Source organism: Streptopelia decaocto (genome assembly GCF_964273445.1).
Source record: "Streptopelia decaocto genome assembly, chromosome: 13".
NCBI lineage: Eukaryota > Metazoa > Chordata > Aves > Columbiformes > Columbidae > Streptopelia > Streptopelia decaocto.
In genome coordinates, this window is record NC_138668.1 from 17281488 (window position 1) to 17302163 (window position 20676).

General features: G+C 45.7%; 2 protein-coding genes across 6 annotated transcripts in view; one reads left to right on the plus strand and one right to left on the minus strand.

Annotated features, from left to right (window-relative positions):
- The first annotated feature begins 743 nt into the window (after positions 1-743).
- Positions 744-8421, plus strand: NTAN1 (N-terminal asparagine amidase). Of its 5 annotated transcripts, XM_082064512.1 has the most exons (10): positions 744-900; positions 2837-2939; positions 3023-3088; positions 3650-3758; positions 4710-4783; positions 6239-6292; positions 6783-6836; positions 7351-7448; positions 7802-7915; positions 8104-8421. In XM_082064512.1, the coding sequence occupies exons 1-10, from the start codon at positions 820-822 to the stop codon at positions 8281-8283; spliced, it is 933 nt and encodes a 310-aa protein (XP_081920638.1). In that variant the 5' UTR covers positions 744-819; the 3' UTR covers positions 8284-8421. The 5 variants fall into 5 exon arrangements, with proteins under 5 accessions (XP_081920638.1, XP_081920637.1, XP_081920640.1 ...); XM_082064511.1 differs by lacking the exon at positions 4710-4783 and having other exon boundaries at positions 3650-3856; XM_082064514.1 differs by lacking the exon at positions 4710-4783 and having other exon boundaries at positions 3650-3856; positions 8217-8421.
- A 269-nt stretch (positions 8422-8690) lies between these two features.
- PDXDC1 (pyridoxal dependent decarboxylase domain containing 1) overlaps positions 8691-20676 on the minus strand; it is a 31491-nt gene continuing 19505 nt past the window's right edge. The window contains exons 13-23 of the mRNA XM_082064510.1: positions 20396-20446; positions 19091-19154; positions 17419-17507; positions 16906-17011; positions 15708-15879; positions 15003-15121; positions 14057-14178; positions 12847-12939; positions 12665-12761; positions 11406-11510; positions 8691-10559 (exon numbers count right to left, since the gene is read on the minus strand). Coding sequence (XP_081920636.1) covers positions 10297-10559; positions 11406-11510; positions 12665-12761; positions 12847-12939; positions 14057-14178; positions 15003-15121; positions 15708-15879; positions 16906-17011; positions 17419-17507; positions 19091-19154; positions 20396-20446 — 1281 coding nt within the window. The 3' untranslated portion in view covers positions 8691-10296. The remainder of the gene's footprint in view (positions 10560-11405; positions 11511-12664; positions 12762-12846; positions 12940-14056; positions 14179-15002; positions 15122-15707; positions 15880-16905; positions 17012-17418; positions 17508-19090; positions 19155-20395; positions 20447-20676) is intronic.

Here is a 20676-nt window from a genome sequence, read left to right on the forward strand (position 1 = left end):
TCCTGTTGTTGCACAGTTAGGTTATGTGCTGATGGGACTTAAGGATTCCGTGAGGGGCCCCCGGTGTCCTGCAGTGTCCGCCAGCCCTGGCGCGTGGCTGTGGGCACGGACGCGGGCTCGGGCTTCGCTGGAGCCTCTGTCCTGTGCACGCTGCGGCTGCTTGGACCCGGGACTGTTGCCCTATCTGGGAAATACGGCGTGTCCTCTGAAGAAAACATCTGCTGCAGCTGACAGCTGGGTTCCTGGTTGTGTTCTGGCTGCGGGCGGCCGGCCCAGCGCGTCCCCTCCCGCACGGCTGAGCTGCTGCTGCTGCTGCTGCTGCTGTGCCGCCGTTCTCGTGTTCGGACGTGGGGAAGCGGGGAGAAAAAAATTGTCTTCGGGGAAAAACTCGTCTTTGGGGTGGCCTGAGTATTGGTTTGTGGCTGCTGGAGGGGAGATGGTGGTGTGGGTTTATGTGTAACCTTGGCGCTTTGTCATGGTTCCTTCCAAAACGGCTTTTTATAATAATTTATGGATGTCTCACAGCTGCAGGAGGGGTTTGTGCTGCGTTAACGTGGTGCGGTCGTTGGGCGGCGACACGATCCTTTCAGCGCCTCTGCCCGCGCTCCGGCGGCGGCCGGGGACGCCGGGATCGGCCCCGGGATCAGCCCCGGCCCCGCCCCGCCCCGGCCCGGCCCCGGCCCCGCCCCCGCTGCTCCCGCGGGCGGTGCCGCCGCTGCCCCGCCCGGCCCGGCCCCCTCCCAGCGGCCCGCGCGGCGAGGCCCGGCCCGGCCCCGGGAGGACGCGGAGCCGCCGCCGCGGGCCCGGGCGCCGCCCGCGATGCCGCTGCTGGTGAACGGGGAGCTGATCGACCCGGCCCAGCCCACGGGAGCCCTGAGCCGCGCCCACCCGCAGCTCGAGGTGAGGAGCGGCGGCGGGGGCGCCCGCGGGAGGAGCCGCCTGGGCCGGGGCGCGGGGGGCGCGGGGGGCGGCCCCGGGCTGGGGGGCCCGGCCCGGGGCGGGGCGCGCGGCTCCGCGCCGGCGCGTTCCCCGCTGTGGAAACGGGGAAAACCCGGGAGCGGGGGCGGCCGGGCCACCCTCCGGGCCGCGGGAAACCCCGGCGGGGCTGTGCCGGGTGACAACAGTGGGGATGGGAGCGGAAGCATCACTGGGGTGCGAACTGGCGTGAGGAGAGAAGCCAGAGAGTCGTGGTCAATGGGCAGAGTCCAGTTGGGGCCTGTATCCAGTGCAGTGCCTCAGGGGGCAGTGCTGGGGCCGGTGTTATTCAATATATTCATCAATGATTTGGATGAGGGAATAGAGTGACTGTCAGCAAGTTTGCTGGTGACACCAAGCTGGGAGGAGTGGCTGACACTGGAAGCTGTGCTGCCATCAGAGACCTGGACAGGCTGGAGAGCTGGGCAGGGAAACTTTCAATGAAATAGAACAAGGGCAAGTGTAGAGTCTTGAATCTGGGCAGGAACAACCCCAGGTTCCAGTACAGGTTGGGAAATTACATATTAGAGAGCAGTGTAGGGGAAAGGGACCTGGGGGTCCTGGGGACAGCAGGGTGACCATGAGCCAGCACTGGGCCCTTGTGGCCAGGAAGCCAATGGGACCTGGGGTGGGTTAGAAGGGGGTGGTCAGTAGGTCAGAGAGGTTCTCCTGCCCCTCTGCTCTGCCCTGGGGAGACCACACCTGGAATCTTGTGTCCAGTTGTGGCCCCTCAGTTCCAGCAGGACAGGGAACTGCTGGAGAGAGTCCAGCGCAGCCACCAAGATGCTGCAGGGAGTGGAGCATCTCCCGTGTGAGGAAAGGCTGAGGGAGCTGGGGCTCTGGAGCTGGACAAGAGGAGACTGAGGGGGGACTCATTAATGTTTATAAATATATAAAGGGTGAGTGCCACGAGGATGGAGCCAGGCTCTTCTTGGTGGCAAACAATGACAGGACAAGGGGTAATGGGATCAAGCTGGAACACAAGAGGTTCCACTTAAATTTGAGAAAAAACTTCTCAGTGAGGGTGGCAGAGCCTGGCCCAGGCTGCCCAGGGGGGTTGTGGAGTCTCCTTCTGTGCAGACATTCCAACCCGCCTGGACACCTTCCTGTGTAACCTCATCTGGGTGTTCCTGCTCCATGGGGGGATTGCACTGGATGAGCTTCCCAGGTCCCTTCCAATCCCAAACATACTGTGATACTGTGGTACTTTTCGTAAGGTCCTGGCATCATTTCCAGTGTGTAAATGTAGCCCTGAGGGTGACGGTGAACCAGGAATTGCTGAGCTGGTTGGGAACATGTTTCTCATGAGGAAATGTTTCTTTATGAAAACGGAGGTTTTGCTTCTGCGAATTTGCAGGAGCTGTGGGGTGTCTCCTGCGCCCGGCTGGGGCTGCGCTGGCCTGGCGGGCGGGGAGCTCGCGGGGTCGCAGCCGGGACGCCGGGCTGTCCCTGTGCTAGGCTGATAAAAAGAGATGTTTTGATAAGTACTAAATAAATATGCTGGATGATGGCAGTAAAAGTCTGAAACTTTTAGACTTAAAAAGACACCTGTCCTAACTAAACTTCCACGATCAGCTCTGGTATTGTCTAATATAACGTGTGCCAAGTCCTTCTGCCTTTTGTTGTACCTCTGTCATCTATAAAGGGGTTTGTCTGTTTATGGAATGATGTGATTTAACAATTAACTGGATCAGTGGCAGGAAAGTGAAAAATTCTCAAAGTTCAGAATATTCCATATCAGAGAATACGTGTGTTTCTTTCTGACCGGACTCCCTTTGCTTTTCAGAACTGATGTTTCTGTCAAGTAACGGATACACCTGAGAGTTCAGCCACTGTAGTCTGTGTTATCATTTGTCTTTAGGAAAAGGCAAAAGCTCTGCGCAGTCAGCCCGCTCGGGTGGTGCAGCCCAGAGGTCTCCTCTACGTGCAGCAGCGGGAGTTCGCAGTGACCACCCCTGCAGACGGTAGGTGGGAACAGAACGTTGGTTCTCCTGGAGCGATGGTTTTCGGAGCGGAGTCCTCACGGCGTTTCTCTCCTTTGAAACAGGTTCTGTTTCCATTCTCGGATCAGATGACGCAACTACCTGCCACATAGTTGTGCTCCGACACACAGGTATCATTAAAGGGCGTTCAGAACAAAACCTGTACCCCCAAAATAATCCCTGGGTGATGCTGCATTCATAAAATAAACTGCAATTATGTTTATATTAACTTGAATTGCAAAAAGTCAGGTATTGTATTAAGTGAGCGACTTGTTCAAAGAGTCGGGGTGTTCGGTGTTGGAGATTCGTGTTCTGGCTGGTCGGTGAGCAGATCCCAAACTCGATCTGCTCCTGCGGCCGCGCTCGGCAGCTCAGGCCTGCGGGGTCTGGTGTTACAGCAACAACAGAGGGAGAACTTACAGAGGGATCCTTGCTGCCTGCCTGGATTTCAGACACCAGAGATGTTGCTGGGTCTTGGTTAAGAGGGCACTTGTACCCTTTGCGTGATTTTGGTGATTTGATAATGCGGCGCCTGACAAGGTTATGGCCTCGTTTGGTCGGCCCACATCTGCTGGAGGCTGCGGTCCCGGCGGGCTGAGAAGGTGCTGGGTGCGGCTCTTGCTCTGCTACGGTTGTGTAAACTGTTATTTTAATAACGGCAGCGGAACAGCCTCTCATAACGTCTTCCTCAGGCAGCGGAGCCACGTGCTTGACACACTGTGACGGGTCGGACACGGAGGCCGAGGTGTCGCTCATCATGGGCGCGGTGAAGTCCTTCTCGGACCCCACGGGACGCGGAAGGTCAGCGCTGCGCCGCCGCTCGGCCGCCCTTCGCACAGCCGTTGTTGCAAAGGTTAAGGTTGGGGAGCTCTTATGTGATTATATGGGGCTCAGAGAAGGTAATTGTGCAAAAAATACCTCTTGATCAGGAACCACACGTAAAGTTAGAATGATTTCCTTGATTATGATTTTGAGGGCATTTTTAACAGTGGCTTAAAACAGAGTTCTGCTCTGAGTAGTGTCTCTGTAAAGCTGCCATCCTAAAGTTTTATGTTTACAGTTTTGCATTTAAATTCTGTTTCAGATGTGAAGAATCTTCCAAACAACTTGTTTTTGATTGCTCTTGTAAATTCCTCTTGGGATCCGAGAATCCATCTGGGATTTTAGGAAATCCCACATTAAAATAGAAATGAAAACAAAACCAAACAACATCAACAAACAAACAAGCAAACACAGAGGGGGGGGAGCGGGGGAAAAAAGCTCTGAAGCGGAACTTAGCGACCAGTCGTCTTCCTGGAGGTGGAGGAGTTTGCCCTTTGTCAAACTAGAGTTTGATAAGAACAAGAACTCACTGAGCTTAGAAGATCTGGTTTCTAAAAGCACATGATTTGTCAGGGTTGGTCCTTACACAGACACTTTTCAGAGAAGAACCTCATGTATGACCCAGAGGAGGCGTGAGGTCACAGGAGCAAAAGTCTTTATGTTTAATGAACCCTTTCTTGGGAACTGGAAGCCGAGGCGCTGCCCCTCGGAGCCCCCCGGGTCAGACAGAATTGCCTGCGCGGGTCCCTCCTGACTTTTGAATTTGTGCCATTTCCTGGGTGGTCCCTGAGCCGTTCGGACGGGAATGACCATCAGCACACGAGGCTTCTCCACCGCTCGCTTTGCGGCTGGGCTGGGGGTTATTTTGTAAAGCTGTTGACTTTGGGATGTCGTTTTAACTGCTGTTTCCTGTTATTCCGTCTCTGTCAGGCTGGAAGTGCACCTAGTTGGAGGTTTCAATGATGATAGGCAGTTATCACAAAAACTTACTAATCAGCTTCTTAGTAAGTTCACATTTTTTTCCACTCTCATGTCAACAAAAAAAAAAGTTCTGCCAGGCTTTGGGTACTTTGGGTTGTTTGATTGTTTGTAGCCTGAGCCCCGGCTCCTCACGGAAGGAAACATGGGTTCACGTTTGGGTGTTGACCTGAGAACCTGATCTGGAGGGGCTGGGCTCCCGAGGCCGCGGCCGCCGTGGGGCGGGGGGCTGAACTGGGCCTTCTTCCCGCTCTGTGTTCCAGCGGGTAGAACTGGGGCTCAGCTCAGCCAGGCTTGACTCTTGGCTCTGCTGCTGAAATGCTACGTGGTTTGGGTCCAGGGATGTCACTGTCTACGTCTATAGATGTGGGTGACTTCATTAGTTACTATTAATTTCGTACCTTAGTGCGATGAGGTTAAATTTAATTAGCATTGGGAATTGTCTGATGGAAGATGTGGTGTCTGTTTATAAAAAATCTATAGTCTGAGAAGTGACTGTGGTGCTTTATGAACATGTTTGGAACATGAGCACCTGCTCAGCCCCGTCCGTGCTGCGGCTCGTGCTCAGCACCGCGGGCTGCGCGGGACGGGGAGGGGACCGGACAGAATGGGACCGGCAGCGGTCCTGGGATGGTCCTTGTGGCCACTGCGCCTGGTGATTCCCGTGTTACAGGTGCTGTGGGAGTTCTGTACAGAATTAGGTATTTTGGTTAACTTATTTTATTCAACCTTCTGATTTTCATGCATTGAATTACAATTTGAATCAATAACACTGTAGTACTATTAGAATTTCAAAAATAGGAGAAGTGTTTTTTAGCTGGTCTGTGGGATGGTGAAAAGCATAATTAAAACACAGCTAATGAAAGACTGGAATTGCTTACTATATATGTAATATTTTAGGAAAAGAAATGTAAATATAAGGTCTTAAATGTGTAGTGAACTAAAGCAGAGCTGATGTGATGCCAGAGCTAAACCAGTGTCTGTGTAGGAAGTGGCACAGCCCTCTTAGCGTATTTTTTGCTATCACAAACGCTACTGGCTGTAAGTCGTTGTTACATTGAATAGCCCTGGTATTAATTTTATACAAGCGAGTCTGCAGCAAGTCTGCCCATGGCTGTGTGTCTGCCCATGGCTGTGTGCCTGCGCAGGTGTGTCTGCCCATGGCTGTGTGTCTGCCCATGGCTGTGTGTCTGCCCATGGCTGTGTGCCTGCGCAGGTGTGCCTGTGCGGGTGTGCCTGCCCATGGCTGTGTGCCTGTGCGGGTGTGCCTGTGCGGGTGTGCCTGCCCATGGCTGTGTGTCCTGCCCATGGCTGTGTGCCTGTGCGGGTGTGCCTGTGCGGGTGTGTCTGCCCATGGCTGTGTGCCTGTGCGGGTGTGCCTGCGCGGGTGTGTCTGCCCATGGCTGTGTGCCTGTGCGGGTGCGCCTGCCCGGGCTGTGCGCGGGCCCCGGCCGCTCTCACAGCCGCTTCTTGTGCCGCAGGAGCCTTCCACCTCCAGCCCGATGAGCTCCATTTGGTGACTTTCTGCGTGACAGGTAAGAAGATGTTTCCGTAGGTTTTGAAGTGTCCTGGCTAAATTCCAAGTGGAGGTGTTTTTTTTTTTTTTTTCCCCACACATGGCTCTTTTATCTGCCCTGTAAGAAAGAACAGAGTCCTCCGTAATGAGTTGTGATGTTTTATTGCCAGCAGCGTGTGTGGTAATTTCCTTTTCCTTCTATTACATCCAGGTTGTATTTCCATCATTTTTGCGTTTCAGTGCTGCTGGTGACTCTCACATCTTTGGAACTGGGCCCCACCGTGGTTCTGCTCTGTTTCCCCGGGAATGGCTGGTGCCGGAGGGGCAGCGGCCCGGGGGGGACAGTTCTGCTCCGGGCCCGCGGTGCTGCCGCTGGCCTGTCCCGTCTTTTTTTCTGTCTTTATGCAACATCCACGCTGTTCTTCTCCACTAACATGCAACTAAATGAATGCTGCAACTAAATGAATCAAAAATTCTACAAGTTTGACTTTTTTTTTTTTTTCTTACAGAACTAAATGACAGAGAAGAAAAGGATATTCACTTTCCAATAATTTATGGAATAGGTGAGTTAAATTAGAATTCAATTAGGTTTCTGTAATTGTTTAGGTTTTCAGATTTTTGTATTAAAGGGGCTGCTTTTAACGGCAGGGTAGAGCCCAGCCTAGAAGGTCAGCGCTGCTGTTGGGGGTGGAGGTAGGAACAGCAGTTCTGCTCTGGTGCCGCGACTGGGCAGCGGCGCACGGGGACGGGGCCTGAACAAACAGGCATTTTGCTTCACTGGGCTTTGGCCAATATCAAGCTACTGCACTTACCTTTGGGGTTAGAATTCAACCTTTTCGTTGTTCATTTTGTATTTTTTCTAATTAGTTGAACTCTGAAAATGTTCTGGAATATTGCAATTCTGCCAAAGCAACATCAAAATAAATAGAAATACGCTGTCACAGGCTAGAGAGAAATACAAGAAGAGTATTTGGTGTGGCCTAAAGTTCCTGCAATACAGTCATGTTGGGGATGTGATCATTTCAAGTGTCTTGTAAGAATCCATTGTTTGTGTATTTAAATTCTATTTTCTCCCAGCTGTGAACGTTAAAACAGCCGAGATTTTCCCTGCAACCTTCCCAGAAAAGGGGCCAGATGAGGATTTGCGTTCAGCCCACGTTTTAACAGGAGCACCAGTGAGTAAAAACAATGGCAAGAAAGGATGTTTTTGCTGGAAGGGGAGACCAGTTAGGGGTAAAATGTCACAAGTTTGAGGACAGCGATACTTTGGTAATGTTCTGTCAGTAACAAACCAGGTGAGGAGGATGGAGGAGTGGAGGGGAGGGACAGGGCGGAGATGAAACCCCCTGAGCTCCTGGGGTCGGCCTGGGCCTTCCCGGGACAGGACCAGCAGCACAACTGATGTGAAGAGATCCAGGTCACGGGTAATCCCTGCAGTTTGGGGTTTGTTACAGCTCAGTGTCTCATTTGCCAGCCGTCTGTGCCCCTGCGTGCGCCCTCTAACGCATACGGCCCCCTGTCCTTACAGCTGACTAACATCTATGATGCAAAGACAGAAGAGCTGCACATTGGGCCATATTTCTGGAGGCCTTTCCCATATGTGGATTTTTGGCTGGAACAAGATGATAAACAGATTTTACAGGTACCTGAAACTGTGTTTATTTTTCTCCACTGAGCTGAGTAGAGGGATGGGGTCTGATGGGCTGTCAACACTTTCCACGGTGCACTGGCTGGGGGGGTGGGAGGGAAATCAGATTATTAAAAGGCAGAATAATTGAGAACTTTGTGTTCTGAATGTCAAGCAGCTCTTGCCCCTGTCTTGTTTTTCAGAATCTTTCCACATCACCCCTGGCTGAGCCACCCCACTTTGTTTCCCACATTAGATCTACATTAACATTTTTAAAAGAACATCCATTTCCATCTCGCTCCCTATTTCCTGACAGGAAACCTCGTATCTACAAAAAAAATGAAGAAGGGTTGTGGGAACAGGTTTGTTCTGACAAGATGTAGCCTGGAACCAAACACCACAACCTGCTCTAGGGAAGTCTAGGCTTGCGAGAAGAGCAATTTGTTGCAAAAAAGCGTATTGCTGGTCACAAATAACATTGTTCCTGTGCTTTTCAAAATAAAGTATTTTGACAGAAGTAACTTGCTTTTTCTGCATTACTTATGTAGGAATTGCTGCTACTTTAAAGCAAGAATTTGGCTTCATGTTCCGTTGTTCCTGTGCAGTACACTGGTGAGTACAGGTACAGACAGTGGCACTGCTGTGCACCCAACAAGGGGACCGATTACATTGACTATTTAAAATACTTCAGAAAACGATTTTCCACACAAAGTGAAAGACAGTTGCCTACACTTAACGCTTGCTAACAGCTAGGGAGGTATCCTTCAGCAATTAATTAATTCAAGAGTAATAATTTGAAGAATCTTTATTGAAACATTCAGAAAGTATCTAAAGAACAAAACTAATTCCAACAAAACTACTGGTTTAACACTTCCAAATATAAAAACATTAAAAATTAATCTTTGTGGAGATAGCTTTATCCCAAACAAATTACTCTTATTAACATACTTCATTGCACCAAAGAACCCAAGAAGGAAGACTCGTCAACTGAGTTGTTTTTGCACTTCAGAAAAATTGCACCAATTTCCCTCAGTCACCCCTGTTCGCACCCCCCCCCCCGCCCCCCCCACGGCTCCAGAGCTGAAAATCAGATCAGGTGCCAGTGCGACTCCAGCCCCCAGTCTGTCAGGTGAGCCAGGTCAGTCCTGCTACCACCACAACCCATCCTACAGTTCACCTTTCGGGGGGAGAAAAACCCCCAAACAAAACGCAAATGAAGCAAACTGCAATACCTGGATCCAGTTCGACAGGGATGGGGTGGTTTTCCCCCAAAATCATGTATCTTTGGGAAAGGAAACTTTTCCAAAGAGCTCCTTTACACAAGAGGCTCTGAAAATTTGCAGCAATGCATTAAGATAATTTTGGGGGTAGGGGGACCCTTCTCCACCTTAGAGGTTGATTTACCCAAAGCTTTGCTTGTGCCTTTAGTCATTGTAGCCATTAAGAAGTTGTGCTGTAGTGCAGATAACCTATATAATTTCTCTCAATCTGTGCAATTCCTGCCACAGGTAAGTTACTGTTATTAAAAAAAAAAGGCATTGAAACCATCACAAATGTACTGGTTTTTCAAGCTTTACTACAACTAGCTTTAAAAATACACAACATAAAGAACTCTGGTCACATGACAAGTGTGTTCAGTAGGGTTTGGTTTGTAACTGGTGTGCAAAGGAAAAGGGGCGCTGGCGATGAGCTGCAGCGACAAAAGCAGCGGCCGTTCCCGCATGCAGGGCCCCCGGAGCCTCCTTAGGGCTTTGAAAAAATAAAATCACTGACTCCCTCCCTGCTGCCCCTGGGCTGGGCCGGGCCAGCCACGCAACAGCAGCAACACCCGGCAGACGGCACCGAGCCGCTCGGGGACACGGGTGCGCCCGGCAGCCGCTGCGCACTGCGGCCAGGGGACCCTCCTAAGGGGAAAAGAGCGAAATGGAGCTGGTGGTGCCTGCAGGGGCTGCTAAACTGGATTCTGAATATTAAAAAAGGTAAACAATTGGCAGTTGATTATTTTTTAAGTGTATTAACATTAAATTAGTTCATTTAACAATTATTTGGTGCACCTGTATTCTCAGGTTTGGCTGATTGATTCATTAGCAACTACACTCATGCTCAGGAAGAACTGCCAACAGCTTTTACAAATGGTTATGAGCAGTTGATGAACTTCACTAGTACTCTGGTGACACTGACATGTAGAGGATTAAAGCAACTGTAACAAGTGTAGGATAAGACAAATCTCTGTCCCATGGGGGGAATTTATGTCTGTGCAAAATCCCAGTTACTCTGTTACAGTAGTTATTACTGTACTGGTGTGTGGCACTGGTCACGTTTTCAATGCGTCATTAACGCCCGGGCTCCCGGGGCTCAGGCCTCCTCCGCACAGTCTGAAACCCACCATCAGGATTTTATCTTTGACTTTCTTGTTCCTCTACCTTTGTACAGTTGTTTGGTGATGTGTCACTCGGAATGTCCTCAGCGTCTTTAGTTGTCGCCTGTGCCACCTCCTCCTGCCCCTCTGTTTTTCCAGTCTCTGAGGGTCCTTGCTCCCGGCCAGGGGACAGAGTCGGGGGTCTCTGATCCATCCTCTCCAGGTCATCGCAGTGACTGACTGAGCTCGTCTCGCTGAATCCATCAGAACTTCTCAGAGACCTTTTAAAAATTTTCTGGCCTGTAAAGTGTTTGAAGAATGCGGTACCAATGAAGGCAGCAAATACAAAATGCTGTATGAACAACTTCAGTTTCAAAGAAAATATCTGAATTTTATAACTGCAAAGAAATAGATTCAATTTCGGTGCTGGCTTGTACCTGAAAAACAGACACATCCTTAAAGCTACGTACACGAGGCACCAGCACTCATGTTATTCTGTGCGAACAGAAACTGCTGAGATTCAGCTGAACACCGAGCGGCCCATGTGCTCAGTGAGCTCATTCGAGGATAAAAACTTGCACTGAAAATTGCAAGCTGGGAGCCAAACAGCTCAACGGGTGAGTTCGAACTATGGTCTTCCTGACAGGCAAATCAACATTAATTGCTGTAATAATGCAACTACAAAGAAAGTGCCACAGATTTACTAGATCTTCACCTCAGAATGACTTTGCCCACAAAATATTGGGTAGCAACAGAAATGCAGTGGCTAAAATACACAATTATACATTGTCAATGCTTTCATTTCAAATAAAACTTTTGACTTGTTACCTGCTGATTTTCAAAACTCAATAACCTCATAATATTCCAGAGAAAGATTCCAGACTTCACAGGCAATTGGCAGTTAATGGGTAACAGCTCCCTGCAGGAAGATTTCCTTCCCAGGAAGAATTCTTGGGGAGAAAACAAACAGGGCTGGTGTTCTGTGCCATGTTTAAATTCAGGTTTTTAAGGCAGACTTGAGGCATTAGAAGATGAGCTCTAGTTCCAGGTATTATGAAAGATGGAAAATAATGCTGGGTTTGTGTCACGCAACTCAGATGGCAGGAGGTTTTAGCAAATTTCAGAAATTAAGATGTAGGAACTTACCAGGAAGTCTTTGCTTTGCAAGGCTGGAAGTGGGAGTTGGTGGCGGAGTAGCGCCTGTTCCTTGGGCCTTGGACGCGTATGTAGATTCTGTGGATTCTAGAGAGCCTGCGTGTTAAACAAAAACTGTTAAGTTGAATACAGCACAAACTAGACAAGGTTTTTGTCCATCTGTGTTTATAAGGTGTGCAATCTTATTTTTACTGCACATTTCTGAAACTGCACATGCTGGGTTGAGTTGAAACTGCAGCTGGTGGTTCCCAAGTGCTGGGGCTCCACGTGCTGAGCCTTACAAAGACGAGTAACGTTTCCCCACACACTCTGCAGTGCGGCTACCCCGACATTCCTTTTCTCTTCTCCCCCGGCTGCCGAGCGGTGCAGGTGGAAGGGCTGTGTGGCTGCAAGGGGAAACCTGGCTTCTCTGGCCTAAGATCCTCCCTGTTGGCACATGAGGAATCAGAAAGGCCCAACTACAGCAGAAATCCTCCCTCGCTGCTGACAGACAGCCAGGCGCTTGTTCTGGCAATATTCTAAGGATATTACAGTGAAAAATTCTAATTTCAGAAAGTATGATATTAGTACATCATTCTTAATGAAGTAAAAGCTATAGACAGGTCTTTTCACATCACCAGACATGAATTACAAAAAAAAGAGTAAAAGCTGAGTCTTCTACATTGTAATATTTCATTTATTAGTGTCTCCCTCAAGGCCACGTTGGTGCCAGCCCTCAGCTTGTCCATCAGACCTGACACGCAAACCAGAGCGTCAGCAACGCGGCAGCAGCCAGACGGTCCGAACCAGGACAGGCGGCGACACGGAGCCCCCGCGGGGCAGACCCCCAGCGTGGCTCTGCCAGCACGCGCCAGAGATTCACCTGCACCTTCACAGAGGAGCAAAGTGCCGAGACCTGAGCTACCCCGCTAGCTTCTGTATCTATAGACACAGCCTAAACACCAACCTGTTGCAGCATACGTAGCCAAAAGTCACATAAATTATTCCTCTATTAATAAATGCCAATGTCTAACGTAGTTCTTTTTTTAATGTGACTCAACATACAAGAACAAAATGTAAATGTACAAGTGAGGTTAGAAGATTGTCTTATGGAATGTAACAGAAACAGTGAAAAGCATGCTGTACAGCCTGAGGGTGGATTATTTCACTCGCGATCAAATCAGCACAAGAAAGTGTGTTGAAATTTTAGTTTAAAATTGGAAGCAGTTCTAACGACAGCATTACATGGCTGCAGATGCCCCAAGTCCTACCTGCTGTTAAATTAAATGTTCTTCCCTTTGGTGAGGCTTGGAATGGAGAAAACCAGTTCAGCACAGAGCCCACCACGGGTATCTGTCGCAGCAGCCCCTGCGGAGCACAGCGAGCGGTGAGCAGCCACCCACGGGGACAAGGTACTTCGGGTTTCCCAGGTGACCTGGGTTTGTGGCTTTACCTCTTCCAGAAGTCGTTCTTCATTTGCTTTCTGTAGCTGAAGTTGTGCTTCCTGTATCCCTTTTCTAACAACTTCAGTCATGTTTTCCAACAACTAATAAAAACCAGAAATTATTATATATATATTATTTGGACTTGAAATTGTATTTTTAGTTCAGGTTTTGGGGATGTAAACACTGTAATCAGATATTTTTCTAATTTAAGACTGTATTTGGCAATCACTATTTTGTTATGACTGTAAATTAAAGAATGTACAGGCTGACTGCAAGATTTTTAAAAGATACACCCAGAGGACAGAATGTCATGTTTTTCTTTTACTTAGAAATGAACTTGTGACCCAAATTCTCCAAAGATCTGCTTGGCACAGAACTGTTTGTCAGATGCTGAATCTGACTGGGAAGAATTTTTAGGTTTATAGAGTCCATTTTGCTTTCTAGAAGTACCCAGGACTTCAACCACCCCACAGTCAGGCAAACAAACCATCTGCCCCTCAACGCAGCACAGGGGCTTCAGGAGCGGCCAGGAAGTCTCCAGAACACACTGCTAGAAATATTTAATTGCCAAAACCAACATATTCCCATCGGCAGGAATAGAATTTCTGACATCCTCTTTTTTTTAGGTGAGGAAATGAAATGCCCAACACCAGAGGAATGAAAGGACAGATTTTCCTTTGTGATACTGGTCATTTAGGGATACTACTTCAAAGAATATTTGAAGAACTCTAATCAGGTAAATCCTTTAACAAAAAGGAATTGATCATCAGCTTTATTACTTCAACAGGAAATTCATAATTTCCATTTTTAAGCCTTTTTTTTTTTTTTTTTTTTTACATTTTAGGGTACAGTCTTATCTTAAAGATGGTGTAAACAATCTGAATCCCGCTCACAATCAGCCCCCACCTGCCCCTTTATTTAGTTCTGACATCTTAAATTTTAGTGATAAAACGAGCCTGTTTCAGTACTACTAAAGTTTTTCATTAGAACTACTGAACACAGGACCATGAACATGAATGAGGACACCCTCAGAATATCATAATCCTCTAACAGAAGTTCTCTTTATGCGGACACAGATTATTATTTCCACAGTCATTAAGAGTGTTTATTGTGGGCAAATACAGTTTACTTTCACAAAGAACAAAACCATATCCTGAAGCCAACGTGGAAGGGAAAAAGAAGAGGTGCTGGAATACTCTGTGATTTATTAATACATACTCTGGAATTTTCTTCAATTTCTCTGCCCGTTGCTGCGATAGTTTCGACTAATTCGGACACGTCCAGGTCCTCGCTCACCATGCCAATATAAACGCAGTTCTTCTGCCCGCCAAATTCAGGACCTGTGAGCACAGGGACAATCAAGTCTTTGTCACATACAAAACCACGTTCTTGCCATAGATACCACATGCATGCTTGTGAATTGGGAAATCTTAATACCACCACCCCCGCTTCAGTAATTAAGTGGAATATCCACACAGGTATACATTACGCAGACTGAAAAAAAAGCTCAGCCCTGTGGGTTTTCAGAAAGAGAAGAGAAAACAATATCTAAACAAGAAAAACAGTGGCTATTTTATAGAGAAAAGGAGTTGTAAAATAAGTATCAGGGTTGAATATGTTTCAAACTCGTTACTTTCTGTGATTTACCCATTACTTGGTTTCACTAGGGCACTATATTTTTGAAAGCTAGATCAGAGTTCTGAGGAAGCAAATTAACATTATATCAGCTATAACGTGGCACTATGTAAGTGTGAAAGTGCTGCTAATTATCACAAGAGTCACATGAAGCGTTTAATGCACCCCCAAAAAGCAGTGAACTGGCCAGGGGGTTCCAGTGAGATCTGCTCTTCGCTAACAAGAGGCTCAGCTTACACACAGGAAACTGCTGCTTCTGTCTGTTCTGACACAGAAACACGTTTGGGTCTCGTCGCTCAGTTTTCACAAGTATTTCTGAGAACTGTTCACTTTGCTCACCCCGCACAATGTTTATGAGCTCAAACGGGTGAGGAGAAAACACAGTTACAGATGTTTCTGCAATAACCATATACGCAGCAGTGTAATTCTGCATTGTAACAACGTATGACCAAATGACCTGTTGAACCATTCTAATACAGCCAGTGACGTGACTCAGCTCCAACACAAGTTTTTTAAATAGTGCAATTACCCAAAGAAAAAGTGAGATCCGACTCCAATTCATTTAATTTTTTCAGAAGTTCTGTATTGATTTTTTCTAGTTCCTTTTCTTGTTTGTCATCATTCTTCCCATCACTGTGATAGTTGTATCTTCAAACCAAACCAGAAGATAATGATTTTGCTTCACAGTACATACAAAAATACATACACATTTAGCAGATTTCTACAAATTTCTGTATTTTACAAATCAAAAACCTCAAAACAAGATCAACAAGTTTACTGCCACTTATCATTGGAGATTTGGGGGTGGGAAGAGGTTGCTGCTGCAGGCTTAACTGAACACAACAGATTTGTAGATAATATACTGGTTATACTTCAGATGCTTTGACTGTACAGAATCCTGCCTCGAAGCCTCTATCAAAGGGTCAGAACATACACTTGGAGGGTTTTATTCAGTATATTCGTGAATCTCACAATAGATAAAAATCTAAGCTGCCTCCAATATTAGAACTGATGTCCTAATTTTGCTAAAACAGCTCTTCAGCTTTTCTTAAAAAAAATAAAAATCTCAAAGTAAGCAACATGAAGAAGATTTTTAAAGAGCCCTCAAAAGCTTCAACTGGGCACAAAGTCAGCAAACAATACATGCAAATCACCACTAAAGAGATCACGTATTCATTTCTGTTAATGCACAGTCTATCCAAATACATAATGAAGAAAATATTGAAAAACTTACCTTACAACACCTAATCCTGGCCAGCTGAGATCTTCAATATACAACAGGCCAATAGTTCTTCTAACTTCTTGCTCAAATTCCTCTCTCAGTTGCAGCGTGCTTGTCAACACTGGTATCTTCATTTTTAAGCAGTCTACTAACTGATCAACATCTTGTATTTCAGTTCCTAGAACTAAAGCTGATGTGTTAGTGTGTAATAAGGGTGAACAGACACACACAGATGTCTGAATTAAGTAATCAGTAAAGAAGCTGGTCTGTAAGTCAACCATAATTTACAGATAGTATTGAAATATCTTGATCTACGTAACAGTGTTTTTTTCTGCAGTTATATATCCACTGATACATCAAAATGGAGACAGCTAAGGATTTCATAAAAATAAGCTAATCAAAAGGATTTTCTGATGTTGCAGACTAATCAGGACAATGCCCTTTTCCATTACATCACAAAAATTCCTCTTCCTGTAGCCAAACAGATAATGATTTAGTTTTGTTTGTTTGTTTGTTTTAAACCAGCATGGAACCTAACAATCAACCAACCACAACAGCATCACCAAGTGGTTTATTCAAAAATGTACATTCTGTGTGCAGGACTCTCTCATGCCGTGCATCACCCCGAGCTGCGGCAAGTGCTCTGTGCATCCGCCCAGTCTAAACCAAGTATGTACATGGTGCCGCCTTAAATATGAAATTTAAGACACTTTCCAAAATACAGATTCTTATTCCCCCCATCAGTAATTCTAGAAAAAACCTACAGGTTTAGTAAATAGTTGTTCTAATTAGGTAGCTATATTGTGGACACAAGGACCATCTCAGTGTTGAAACACCTGTGTAGAAAGGTCAAGCATCTTGTGTTAAGCAGCTGAGATAAAGGAAGGGAGGGATGGTTTACCCTTCATATTTATTTTATAACTGTCAGAAACAAAGATCTTTTTGCCTTGCTTATCCTACTGAATTTAAAAAATAATGAGTAAAAGTCTTTCTCTGCAGAGGCAGGGAGGCAATGTCACCCACAGCAGCTGAGGTACCTCCAATGCACCCACTGCCAAGGCACAGAATGGTAAAGCAAAGATAGTTTTGTTTATAAAAAATCCTCACCATATGAGAACATACTGGAGAGTTTCTTGATTGTATCTGCTTCTACAGCAGGAGCTTGTTGTACAGTTGTACAGTATTGCACAGTTTTACAGGAGGACGTTACCTGCAGCAGTCAGGAGGGGGCTGAACCGCACACACGTGCCCTCGTCCTCCAGCTCCACCACGTCGGCCCCGCTGGCCGGGACCAGCTGCGCCAGCTGCTCCCCCAGCTGCGGCACAGAACACAGGGTGAGCCACGCGCGGCAGCCAGAGGGCCCTGCAAGACTGCCACTAAGGATACCGTGAGTATTACAAAATGGACCCAAAACGTACTCAGGTCTCTGAAAGCACACGTTTCTAGAATTAATCCTCTTAAAAAAAAAAATCCACTACCAAAAGCTTCAGATGCAGTAATAATTTCAGTAGTAATTACATGTAAAACAATCAGAAGTGTGAAAGCAACTTTGCTTTAGAGTGAATTAATCCTTTAAAACCAAAATGCCCACTTGTAACAATAACAGATCAAGAATAATTGTCAAACTAATCTACCAAAGGTTTGATAATTACTGCTGAAGCCCTGGAAGCATTCCACTGTCATTTCTTTTTTCCTAAAAGAGAAAAAAACATCCATTCTTACCCACTGATTGAAAGTGTCATAAACATGTCTTTCATTGCTTATTATGGGGTGCTGAATAGCTGAGGCCTGGGCAGCATGTGAGGTCTGATCTGAATCCAAAGATACGAGAATCACAAGAGTGCATTTTTACTTAACTAATTAAACAAAAGGCAACCTAAAATTCAGATAAAAGACAATTACATTTCCTAGGTAATTTAACACATCTACACGATGTACTGGACCTCAAGCAAACTAACAAGGACTTTTTTTTTAAAGGTATGTTGAACATGACAAATACTACAAGCAAAACAGAGAATTAAATATATTTGTTTTAAAAACAACCAATAAAATACTTCGCTCAGTTTTGAGGTTCAAATGCCTCAACAGAAATAAAAACATTTTTTTCACAAAGCAAACTCCTGTCACAGCAGGCTGAAATATTTAATTTGATGCAGTCAGCTACTTTTAAATCAAGTTTTAATGATTACTTTCTGCTATAAAGCACACAAAAATGCTACTAAGAATTATACATTATACACAAAACATGCAGAAATTGCCAAAGATTTCATAATACAGCCTTATAATTCAGGAGGGTGACATGTCCCTAGTAAAGCTTTTCAAAGGAATGCATCCATGTACACAGCAATCCACCAGCTCACCACGCCAAGATGAACAGGTTTACTTTCCAAGTCCAACCATGGATTAGATTAAAACCCAAAACCACCCTCCCCCATGCCCAACACAAAAAATCCACAGACAAGTAAAATCAACACTTGTAACGAAACTACGAAGTTCTGTAGCCGTCTTTTGTCTCATCCCAGCTTTTCTCTCAAGTAGCAAGTGACAGGACGAGAGGAAACGGCCTCAAGTTGCTCCAGGGTCGGCTGAGGCTGAATCTGGGGAACAATTTCTTCCCCTAAGGGCTGTTGGGCATTGAACAGGCTGCCCAGGGCAGTGCTGGAGTCACCATCCCTGGAGGGTTGGACAGACGGACACGAGGTTCTCAGGACATGGGGCAGGGACAGGGGGGGGGTGGCTGGACTCAATGACCTTGAGGGTCTCTTCCAACCCAAATGATTCTTTCCTTTCTGAAGCTGGACACTCCACCTTTCCCCCTCAGAGTGTACAGATACAAACCCCCAATGTCCTCCTCTGTCACTGACAGAACAAAACTCGGCCAAGGATGTTCTGCTCAGAGCCACGTACAATGTGACTACTCTATATAGGTGACTATTGCCGGAGTCGTTCCTAATGTGTTCTTGCTCTTTTTAAAATGATTGCAACAGTAACACACAGAAACGTGGTTCTTGCAACCAGCTGCTAGAAGTTGAGAGGGAGCAGAAAGCTTGAACAGAGCCAAGGAAGATCCTCTGTCCTGAGCACAACCAGAGCTGGCGGCCATGGAGCGTCCCCCAGCTGCTCTCCACACCAAGTACACAAACCTCTCCTCACTTGAGAAGGCAGAACATGACTGGCCATGGAAATTCAAAACACTGCAGTCTAGCTAAAAAAAAAACAGCTATCACATGTATGGATTCTACCACTGGATCATGGCCAGCATTCACACCTTTTCTAAAACCTTGTTATGCAAGAAAAGTGCACTACAGAACATTTACCTCAAATTAATTTTACAAATTAGGAGTTAAACTATAAAGAGAGTGGGTTTAGTTTTGTTTTTAAATAAATCACATACTTCTATTTGAGTATTCCCAGAAGAACTTGAAAACCACCACTGGGGAACTCAGTTCATCTTCAACCTTAAAAATTAAAACAAATATAGATATATTTTCACACATATTTTAGATTGAACGCAGTATATAGTTCCTTAGACTGCTGAGCAAAGCAGATAATTTTGTTTTGACAGCGGTAACAATGATCACAGTGCCTCGGTATTAGAAGTGAACTCCAGGACTGCGAGCAAACACAGGGAAAGTAAATCATTGTTCAGATTATTCAAATAAAGCAGAATTGTATTGATTCAAATTATGCATAATTAAAATTTGGGCACTTTATAGCAAGAAACCTAAGAATGCTCATTAGAAAATATACCGTACTAAATACTTTATTTAGCTTTAAGTATTTTCAGACATTAATGTGTGAAAAACTAAAAAATCTCTTGGAAATTTCCCCAGAATTATTGGAGAACATCAAGAAAGTTCCAGAAGAAATAACTGATGATAACTGATTCTACTTTGGGGGTAGGAGAAACGGGCTTGGCAGCCCCTGGAGGCAAATCTGCGGCTCCTTTTCACAGTCCTGCAAATGCGAGATTTATTTTAGTAGAAGTGGGAAGTTCTAAAGTAATTTGATCTCCCAAGGCCACTAATACTCTTGGAAAAGCCATTTTTACGGAAGCAGTTATTGTCACTCAGAATGATCCATGAATTATCTATTGCCCCAGAAAACTAAGCTGAATCTATTTTCTGATTCTAATTGACATCAAGTGTCAATTAAAATTTGGGGGGTTGATAAAATCACGAAACCCCGTTGAACGGGACATCTCACAAACTGAATTTGGAATGAAGACACTCGATGTACTTTCTAAAACTATTTCTGGTGTAAACACCTCATCTGGGATAATTTTGGTGTATAATTTCACAGGGTTCACAGGATCACCCCAACAGCAGGGGAAGATGCAGCCCAAATGTATCAGAGAGGCTCACAAAAACTCGTTTCACTGGTATTGCTGAAGAAATCCGTAATTTAAATGGAATTGAATCAATTTCTGGAAACAATTTCTGGATGTTGCTCTGTCAGCTCCACCGAGTACACGAATACACAGCAACAGAACAAATACAACCAAGAGGTCACACACAACCAAGCCACGTAATTTCCTCGAATGCCAGAACCTAACTAGAAAGATACCAGGCACCTTCAAAACAATGGTTATGATTGAAGTAATATTTTAAAATAACTTTTAAATTAAATCAAAGTTATTCTTATCATTTAACAAGCAAATACTAAGATATACAACCAACATATTAAATATAAACTATACCGAAGTTTTAATGAAATCCAGGTTTTTCAAGTTTTCCAGCAACCTTTGGCTCTAGAAGGGAAACAAAAGGAAGACACACACAGTGTTAGAGGGTGAAAATTATTCTGATAAACATGAAATAGTCATTACTGTAGTTTCTATTTCTGAACAAAACCCCACGAGATGTCAGGAAATTCATTCAGTTCTTATTTGTAAGTTTAGACAATAATGGGAAAATATTTTCTGGTTTTAGTGAAATGTTGACTACAAAGTGATTTCCATCAAAATAAAGTCTTAGTGCC

What these genes read in the sequence shown, in the direction of transcription:
- NTAN1 (XM_082064511.1), top strand. Translation starts at nt 820, where the DNA reads ATGCCGCTGCTGGTGAACGGGGAGCTGATCGACCCGGCCCAGCCCACG. An exon ending in AGTTGTGCTCCGACACACAG is followed by an intron (nt 3,089 to 3,649) that starts GTATCATTAAAG and finishes CGTCTTCCTCAG; the next exon opens with GCAGCGGAGCCACGTGCTTG. An exon ending in TTATATGGGGCTCAGAGAAG is followed by an intron (nt 3,857 to 6,238) that starts GTAATTGTGCAA and finishes CTTGTGCCGCAG; the next exon opens with GAGCCTTCCACCTCCAGCCC.